This window comes from Atractosteus spatula, chromosome 8 (assembly GCF_055471065.1).
Source record: "Atractosteus spatula isolate fAtrSpa1 chromosome 8, fAtrSpa1.hap1, whole genome shotgun sequence".
In the NCBI taxonomy this organism is placed as follows: domain Eukaryota; kingdom Metazoa; phylum Chordata; class Actinopteri; order Semionotiformes; family Lepisosteidae; genus Atractosteus; species Atractosteus spatula.
In genome coordinates this window covers 1,044,878-1,054,653 of record NC_142713.1, presented here as the reverse complement: position 1 = coordinate 1,054,653, position 9,776 = coordinate 1,044,878, and the positions used below count along the sequence as shown (strand labels likewise).

At 51.0% G+C, this 9,776-nt stretch overlaps 1 protein-coding gene across 1 annotated transcript in view; it reads left to right on the top strand.

The window, feature by feature from the left end:
* slc1a9 (solute carrier family 1 member 9) overlaps positions 1 to 5,766 on the top strand; it is a 14,682-nt gene extending 8,916 nt beyond the window's left edge. Inside the window, exons 7-10 of the mRNA XM_088923556.1 lie at positions 2,228 to 2,422; positions 3,811 to 3,945; positions 4,554 to 4,785; positions 5,582 to 5,766. Coding sequence (XP_088779682.1) covers positions 2,228 to 2,422; positions 3,811 to 3,945; positions 4,554 to 4,785; positions 5,582 to 5,764 — 745 coding nt within the window. The 3' untranslated portion in view covers positions 5,765 to 5,766. The remainder of the gene's footprint in view (positions 1 to 2,227; positions 2,423 to 3,810; positions 3,946 to 4,553; positions 4,786 to 5,581) is intronic.
* The last annotated feature ends 4,010 nt before the right edge of the window (positions 5,767 to 9,776 follow it).

The following is a 9,776-nucleotide window of genomic DNA, read 5'->3' as shown; positions in this document are numbered from 1 at the left end:
AGTAAGTCGTCAGGAATTTCCCTGTATGACAGGAGCCATCTGGCATCACACTCGAGCCCGTGTGTGTGGTTAGTCAGTGATGTTTCCGCTGCGCTCGTACGCAGAGGGGCGGTGTCGCTGCAGGACGACGGTGGCGGAATGGGCCTGGCTCTTGCTCATGGCCACCGGCCAACCGGCCCCGATGCGGACGGGCCAGGAGCTGGGATGGACACAGCCCTGCAGGGGGTCACTGCTGAGGACCGGAACACACGCCAGTAACCCCACAGAGCACAGCCGCCAGCCGCTGGCTCAGTCGCTCTCGCTTGGAGAGGAGCTCTCTCCAAGGATCTCGTCCAGATATCTCCTGAAGGAAGAGTGCATAAGGCCTTCAGCTGCTGGGCACCTTCCTGCAAAACTCACTCGCCATTTCTACAGCAGTCACTGGAAATCTCTCTCTCAGTGCAGTGTTAATGTACTGGAGTGTCCAGTCAGTGTGTCTGTATGAACCCCTCTCTCTCTCAGTGCAGTGTTAATGTACTGGAGTGTCCAGTCAGTGTGTGTGTATTAACCCCTCTCTCTCAGTGCAGTGTTAATGTACTGGAGTGTCCAGTCAGTGTGTCTGTATTAACCCCTCTCTCTCTCAGTGCAGTGTTAATGTCCTGGAGTGTCCAGTCCAGTCAGTGTGTATTAACCCCTCTCTCTCTCAGTGCAGTGTTAATGTACTGGAGTGTCCAGTCAGTGTGTGTGTATTAACCCCTCTCTCTCAGTGCAGTGTTAATGTACTGGAGTGTCCAGTCAGTGTGTGTGTATTAACCCCTCTCTCTCTCAGTGCAGTGTTAATGTACTGGAGTGTCCAGTCAGTGTGTCTGTATTAACCCCTCTCTCTCTCAGTGCAGTGTTAATGTACTGGAGTGTCCAGTCAGTGTGTGTGTATTAACCCCTCTCTCTCTCAGTGCAGTGTTCATGTACTGGAGTGTCCAGTCAGTGTGTCTGTATTAACCCCTCTCTCTCTCAGTGCAGTGTTAATGTGTTGGAGTGTCCAGTGTGTCTGTATTAAACCCTCTCTCTCTCAGTGCAGTGTTAATGTACTGGAGTGTCCAGTCAGTGTGTCTGTATTAACCCCTCTCTCTCAGTGCAGTGTTAATGTACTGGAGTGTCCAGTCAGTGTGTCTGTATGAACCCCTCTCTCTCTCAGTGCAGTGTTAATGTACTGGAGTGTCCAGTCAGTGTGTGTGTATTAACCCCTCTCTCTCAGTGCAGTGTTAATGTACTGGAGTGTCCAGTCAGTGTGTCTGTATTAACCCCTCTCTCTCTCAGTGCAGTGTTAATGTCCTGGAGTGTCCAGTCCAGTCAGTGTGTATTAACCCCTCTCTCTCTCAGTGCAGTGTTAATGTACTGGAGTGTCCAGTCAGTGTGTCTGTATTAACCCCTCTCTCTCAGTGCAGTGTTAATGTACTGGAGTGTCCAGTCAGTGTGTCTGTATTAACCCCTCTCTCTCTCAGTGCAGTGTTAATGTACTGGAGTGTCCAGTCAGTGTGTCTGTATTAACCCCTCTCTCTCTCAGTGCAGTGTTAATGTACTGGAGTGTCCAGTCAGTGTGTGTGTATTAACCCCTCTCTCTCTCAGTGCAGTGTTCATGTACTGGAGTGTCCAGTCAGTGTGTGTGTATTAACCCCCCTCTCTCTCAGTGCAGTGTTAATGTACTGGAGTGTCCAGTCAGTGTGTGTGTATGAACCCCTCTCTCTCTCAGTGCAGTGTTAATGTACTGGAGTGTCCAGTCAGTGTGTCTGTATTAACCCCTCTCTCTCTCAGTGCAGTGTTAATGTACTGGAGTGTCCAGTCAGTGTGTGTGTATGAACCCCTCTCTCTCTCAGTGCAGTGTTAATGTACTGGAGTGTCCAGTCAGTGTGTCTGTATTAACCCCTCTCTCTCTCAGTGCAGTGTTAATGTACTGGAGTGTCCAGTCAGTGTGTCAGTATTAACCCCTCTCTCTCTCAGTGCAGTGTTAATGTACTGGAGTGTCCAGTCAGTGTGTGTGTATTAACCCCTCTCTCTCCTCAGTGCAGTGTTAATGTACTGGAGTGTCCAGTCAGTGTGTCAGTATTAACCCCTCTCTCTCTCAGTGCAGTGTTAATGTACTGGAGTGTCCAGTCAGTGTGTGTGTATTAACCGCTCTCTCTCCTCAGTGCAGTGTTAATGTACTGGAGTGTCCAGTCAGTGTGTCTGTATTAACCCCTCTCTCTCTCAGTGCTGGCACTCTGCCTGTGACATTCCGCTGTCTGGAGGAGAATCTGAAGATCGATAAGCGAGTCACGCGCTTCGTGTTGCCAATTGGCGCCACCATCAACATGGACGGCACTGCCCTGTACGAGGCTGTGGCAGCGATCTTCATCGCCCAGATGAACGGCATCGATCTGGATGGCGGGCAGATAGTCACTGTCAGGTACAGCGCCGCCCCCGTGAGTCTGTGTGCCTGTTTCTCAGCCTCTCTGACTCAAGTGTGCGCGAGTGTGCATATGTGAGTGTGTTCGTGCTTGTGCGTGCTTGTGCATGAGTGTGAGTGAGTGCATGTGTGTGTTGGGTGTATGTGAGAGTTTATTTGAATGTTTGTGAGACTGTATGTGAGTGTGTACGTGATAGTGAGAGTGTATGTGAGAATGTGTGAAGGTGCAAGAGTGTATGTGAGTGTGCGAGAGTGTGTGTGAGTGTTCACATGAGAGTGCCAGAGTGTACGTGAGTGTGCACATGAGTGTGCAAGAGTGCAAGTGTTCACGTGAGTGTGCGAGATTGTATGTGAGAGTGCGAGAGTATGTTTGAGTGTTCACATGAGAGTGCTAGAGTGTGTGTGTGTTCACGTGAGAGTGCGAGAGTGTATGTGAGTGTGCACATGAGTGTGTGAGAGTGTGAGTGTTCACGTGAGTGTGCGAGATTGTATGTGAGAGTGCGAGAGTATGTTTGAGTGTTCACATGAGAGTGCTAGTGTGTGTGTGTTCACGTGAGAGTGCCAGAGTGTATGTGAGTGTGCACATGAGTGTGCGAGAGTGCGAGTGTTCACGTGAGTGTGCGAGATTGTATGTGAGAGTGCGAGAGTATGTTTGAGTGTTCACATGAGAGTGCTAGAGTGTGTTCACGTGAGAGTGCCAGTGTATGTGAGTGTGCACGAGTGTGCGAGAGTGCGAGTGTTCACGTGAGTGTGCGAGATTATATGTGAGAGTGTGAGAGTATGTTTGAGCATTTGTGTGAGTGTGCGAGAGTGTACGTGAGTGTTCACGTGAGAGTGCGAGAGTGTATGTGAGTGTGCAAGAGTGTACATGAGTGTTCACGTGAGTGTGCGAGAGTGTGAATGTTCACATGAGAGTGCAAGTGTATGTTTGAGTGTTCACGTGAGTGTGCGAGAGTGTATGTGAGTGTGCGAGAGTGTACGTGAGTGTTCACGTGAGTGTGAGAGAGTGTATGTGAGTGTGAGAGAGTGTATGTGAGTGTTCACGTGAGTGTGCAAGAGTGTGAGAGTGTATGTGACTATGCACATGAGAGGGTGAGAGTGTACGTGAGTCTGCACGTGAGTGTGCAAGAGTGTGAGTGTTCACGTGAGAGTGTATGTCAGTGTGCAAGAGTGTGTGCAAATGAAAGTGTGAGATTGTATGTGAGTGTGCACGTGAATGTACAAGAGTGCGTGTGAGTCTTTCAGTGCTTTTCTGAGCCTCTGAGCCTCTGAGCCTCTCTGTGCCTCCCTCCCTGTCTGACTGCTACCTTGGCCATTGTGAGAGTGTGAGAGAGTGTGAGAGTTTTTCTGTGCCTCTGAGCCTCTCTGTCTCTCTGTCTCTATCCCAGTTTGACCGCTACCTTGGCCAGTGTAGGTGCAGCCAGTATTCCCAGTGCAGGACTGGTCACCATGCTGCTGATCCTAACCGCTGTGGGACTACCCACCCAAGACATCAGCTTGCTGATTGCTGTGGACTGGCTGCTGTGAGTGACCACTGCCCACTGGCATGACCTTTTGCTGACTGCATGGATCTGTCTACTTTTATTGACCTCTGACTGTATGGACTGGCTACTGTGTGTGACCACTGACCACTATCGGGCAAGTCCAAAGACTGCTCACTGTGAGTGACCACAGAGTGGATGTGTCCACTTTGCACTGTGTGGACTGGCCATGGTGAGTGACCAGTACAAGGACTGGCCGTGGTGAGTGACCAGTGAGTGGGCTGGCCATTGTGAGTGACCGGTGAGTGGACTGGCCGTGGTGAGTGACCAGTGAGTGGACTGGCCATTGTGAATGACCGGTGAGTGGACTGGCCGTGGTGAGTGACCGGTGTGTGGACTGGCCATTGTGAGTGACCGGTGAGTGGACTGGCCGTGGTGAGTGACCAGTGAGTGGACTGGCCATTGTGAGTGACCGGTGAGTGGACTGGCCGTGGTGAGTGACCGGTGTGTGGACTGGCCATTGTGAGTGACCGGTGAGTGGACTGGCCGTGGTGAGTGACCGGTGAGTGGACTGGCCGTGGTGAGTGACCAGTGTGTGGACTGGCCGTGGTGAGTGACCACGCTTACTGCTCTCGGTCTGTGTGTCTCAGGGACAGGATGAGAACCTCCATCAATGTGGTCGGTGACTCGTTCGGCGCCGGGATTGTGGACTTCCTGTCCCAGGCAGAGCTGGCCCAGATTGACCGGGATACCGCCCGCGAGATGGACATGCTGGACCCCCTCAAACCCCCCCAGCTTCCCCCCCGCTCCCCCCGACCCCCCGCGCCCAACCATCATCAGCCCCTGCCTGGCTACTGCTCACTGCCGACACAGGAGGAGGAGGTGAGAGAGAGAGGGGTTAATACACACACACTGACTGGACACTCCAGTACATTAACACTGCACTGAGAGAGAGAGGGGTTAATACACACACACTGACTGGACACTCCAGTACATTAACACTGCACTGAGAGAGAGAGGGGTTAATACAGACACACTGACTGGACACTCCAGTGCATTAACACTGCACTGAGAGAGAGAGGGGTTCATACACACACACTGACTGGACACTCCAGTACATTAACACTGCACTGAGAGAGAGGGGTTAATACACACACACTGACTGGACACTCCAGTACATTAACACTGCACTGAGAGAGAGAGGGGTTAATACACACACACTGACTGGACACTCCAGTACATGAACACTGCACTGAGAGAGAGAGGGGTTAATACACACACACTGACTGGACACTCCAGTACATTAACACTGCACTGAGAGAGAGAGGGGTTAATACACACACACTGACTGGACACTCCAGTACATTAACACTGCACTGAGAGAGAGAGGGGTTAATACACACACACTGACTGGACACTCCAGTACATTAACACTGCACTGAGAGAGAGAGGGGTTAATACAGACACACTGACTGGACACTCCAGTACATTAACACTGCACTGAGAGAGAGAGGGGTTAATACAGACACACTGACTGGACACTCCAGTACATTAACACTGCACTGAGAGAGAGAGGGGTTAATACAGACACACTGACTGGATACTCCAGTACATTGACACTGCACTGAGCGAGAGTAGTCCTCACTCTCTGTCTCCTGCCTCTCTTGCTGGTTTGCAGGCGGTGAAGAGAGAGAGGGAGCGAGGGAAGGAGAAGGACAGGGAGTGGGCCTGCAGGAATGATGGAGGGAGTGATACAGAGGAGGAGATGGAGAGAGTCGGCGAGGAGCCCAGCGATGGCGAGGAGAGTGACGATACCGCCTACGACCGTCGGCACGAGATACCGACCTGCGACATTCCCTGACAGGAGCACACCACAGCCGCCATGTCTGCTGTCACCCTAACAATGTTACAATTTGACCTCACCGTCACCCCAGTGACTTCACTATTTGACCTCCCTGTGACCCCAGCAAATTTACCGTGTGTCCTCCCCGTGACCCCAGTGACGTCACTGTTTGACCTCCCCGTGACCCTGGTGATGTCACTATTTGACCTCCCCGTGACCCCGGTGATGTCACAACCTGAGCTCACCGTGGTCCTGGTGAGATCACCATCTGACCTCACTACCACTGTTACACCACACTGAGACCCCAACAATATCATGAGTTTATCACGCCTGCTCACTAGAAGGTCCGATAGCTCTGGACTGGCAGTACCCTGACATACTGCCCTGATTCACACCAGTGTCACACCCTGGCTCTACCCCTGACCCCACCACACCACTCTACCTCTGTGAAAATGCCTGTTACTCCTCCAACATGGAAACCACAGTGCTGCTCTGAGCTCCTCTGATGCCTTTCCTGTCCCTAGTCCCTGATGTCTGACTCCCTTCTCCCTCAGCCTTTCAGCTGGGAGAGTGTAGCTGTGAGTCTGGACCTTGTAAATCAAACCCAACTGGTGTCTGTCTGCGCTGTATGTGACTATAGCTGTCGCTGTTTCTGTATTGTCACTTTGGAACTGGGCACTGGACAAATACAGTCTACATTACCGATTTAGAGAGGAACACTGTTCATCTGTGATCTTCTGCCTACAGTGACACTGTCCCAGACACTCCAGACACTAGAATTATTCAGTGACAGATCTGTGTCCACAGTGACACTGACCCAGATTCTAGAAGGTTATTCACTGACTGAGCTGTGTCCACAGTGACACTGTCCCAGACACTAGAAGGTTATTCAGTGACAGAGCTGTGTCCACAGTGACACTGTCCCAGACATTAGAAGGTTATTCAGTGACAGAGCTGTGTCCACAGTGACACTGTCCCAGACACTAGAAGGTTATTCACTGACAGAGCTGTGTCCACAGTGACACTGTCCCAGACACTAGAAGGTTATTCAGGGACAGAGCTGTGTCCACAGTGACACTGTCCCAGACACTAGAAGGTTATTCACTGACAGAGCTGTGTCCACAGTGACACTGTCCAGACACTAGAAGGTTATTCACTGACAGAGCTGTGTCCACAGTGACACTGTCCCAGACACTAGAAGGTTATTCAGTGTCAGAGCTGTGTCCACAGTGACACTGTTCCAGACACTAGAAGGTTATTCAGTGTCAGAGCTGTGTCCACAGTGACACTGTCCCAGACACTAGAAGGTTATTCACTGTCAGAGCTGTGTCCACAGTGACACTGTCCCAGACACTAGAAGGTTATTCAGTGTCAGAGCTGTGTCTATAGTGACACTGTCCCAGACACTAGAAGGTTATTCAGGGACAGAGCTGTGTCCACAGTGACACTGTCCCAGACACTAGAAGGTTATTCAGGGACAGAGCTGTGTCCACAGTGACACTGTCCCAGACACTAGAAGGTTATTCAGTGTCAGAGCTGTGTCCACAGTGACTCTGTCCCAGACACTAGAAGGTTATTCAGGGACAGAGCTGTGTCCACAGTGACACTGTCCCAGACACTAGAAGGTTATTCAGGGACAGAGCTGTGTCCACAGTGACACTGTCCCAGACACTAGAAGGTTATTCACTGACAGAGCTGTGTCCACAGTGACACTGTCCCAGACACTAGAAGGTTATTCAGAGACAGAGCTGTGTCCACAGTGACACTGTCCCAGACACTAGAAGGTTATTCAGGGACAGAGCTGTGTCCACAGTGACACTGTCCCAGACACTAGAAGGTTATTCACTGTCAGAGCTGTGTCCACAGTGACACTGTCCCAGACACTAGAAGGTTATTCACTGACAGAGCTGTGTCCACAGTGACACTGTCCCAGACACTAGAAGGTTATTCACTGTCAGAGCTGTGTCCACAGTGACACTGTCCCAGACACTAGAAGGTTATTCACTGACAGAGCTGTGTCCACAGTGACACTGTCCCAGACACTAGAAGGTTATTCACTGTCAGAGCTGTGTCCACAGTGACACTGTCCCAGACACTAGAAGGTTATTCACTGTCAGAGCTGTGTCCACAGTGACACTGTCCCAGACACTAGAAGGTTATTCACTGACAGAGCTGTGTCCACAGTGACACTGTCCCAGACACTAGAAGGTTATTCAGGGACAGAGCTGTGTCCACAGTGACACTGTTCCAGACACTAGAAGGTTATTCAGTGTCAGAGCTGTGTCCACAGTGACACTGTCCCAGACACTAGAAGGTTATTCAGGGACAGAGCTGTGTCCACAGCGACACTGATGAAATATGCTATTTCTAAGCCCAGTTTCAGTGATTGAGTTCAGTGACTAAGACTTTCCTGCATCTCTGTATTATCGTTGGTATAATGGTTAGTATTATTTATTCTAATTGTTGCAAGTAACATATCAATTCTGTTGTTTAGTTGTTCGTCAGGCTTTTGTTCAATTATTTGCCATGTTAACGTATCATTCATGTATTTATTAATTCCAGTGTTTCCTGTTTCTCTCTTGTGTTGTTTCCCTGGAACATGGCTTTGTAAACACCCAGAGAGTCCTCCAGTATCCCATGATGCCGCCCAGTCTGGTTCATCTTAGCTCTGCGTGTACATACTGTATCGTCACAGTGCAGGCTGCTGCTGTCCAAATAAAAGCGAGAGATTTCTTTGAAATGTAAGGGATTTGCTCTCAGGTTTTCTGTGGTGTCTGTCTGAACGGTGCTGAATCTAATGTGGACTGGAGTTGCTTGTGCGATACATGCAGACAGAAGTTCAGTATTCGTGTTAGCAGGCCACAGGCGGCTCTCTCCTCCCTCACCGGGTGTTTATCAGCGCGACCCAGACCTATCTCCGGTCGGCACCACACCCTCTTATAGTGCAATCCTCTTCTATTGGGTCAGAAAACGCCGTGCGAACTTTCCCAACAGCGCAGCCCGAAGCCTTTCACGGGCTGAGCTCTCCCGTGAGGTGTCCGCAAACAGGGCGAAGAAAAACAGGCCGGAACACAGCTCCTGTGCGCTCAGCCCCGATTACAAACGCTCGCCTCGGAGGAGGAGTGGGCGTCTGCCGGGTCGGCGGATCAGCTCCCTCCCTCTGCTCTGCCACACCCACAAGTGCAGCGGGGGAGGGCGGGCTGGTTTCAGTCGCACGGGCGATGTGTGCGACTCGAAGGTGAGATCCCGGGAGCTGCAGGGGGCTTATCCGACCCGGCTAGCAGCCGAGAGAAACCATCGTCTCCGCCCTCCCGAGTCGCTGTTTAATTTTCCTCTGCTGCTTTATTCCTTCAGTTAAAGACTTACATTCCCCCCCCACCACCACCCCTGACACTCTAATCCTCTCAGAGGAGAGACAGGAGGGAGGAGAGAGCGACAGATGGCTGTAGAGACGTCAGCCCCTCACCTCCTTCCCAGACACGTCCGGGGGATTCTGGGAAATCACAGCTGCCCATTGACGTGAGCCTGTGCTGCAATATGTGCCAGTAAGGAAGAAATAAATTCACTGAATGACTACAGTGATACAGTGACACTCCAGCACATTAACACTGCACTGAGAGAGAGGGGTTAATACAGACACACTGACTGGACACTCCAGTACATTAACACTGCACTGAGAGAGAGAGGGGTTAATACACACACACTGACTGGACACTCCAGTACATTAACACTGCACTGAGAGAGAGAGGGGTTAATACAGACACACTGACTGGACACTCCAGTACATTAACACTGCACTGAGAGAGAGAGGGGTTAATACACACACACTGACTGGACACTCCAGTACATTAACACTGCACTGAGAGAGAGAGGGGTTAATACACACACACTGACTGGACACTCCAGTACATGAACACTGCACTGAGAGAGAGAGGGGTTAATACAGACACACTGACTGGACACTCCAGTACATTAACACTGCACTGAGAGAGAGAGGGGTTCATACACACACACTGACCGCTGACTGGGG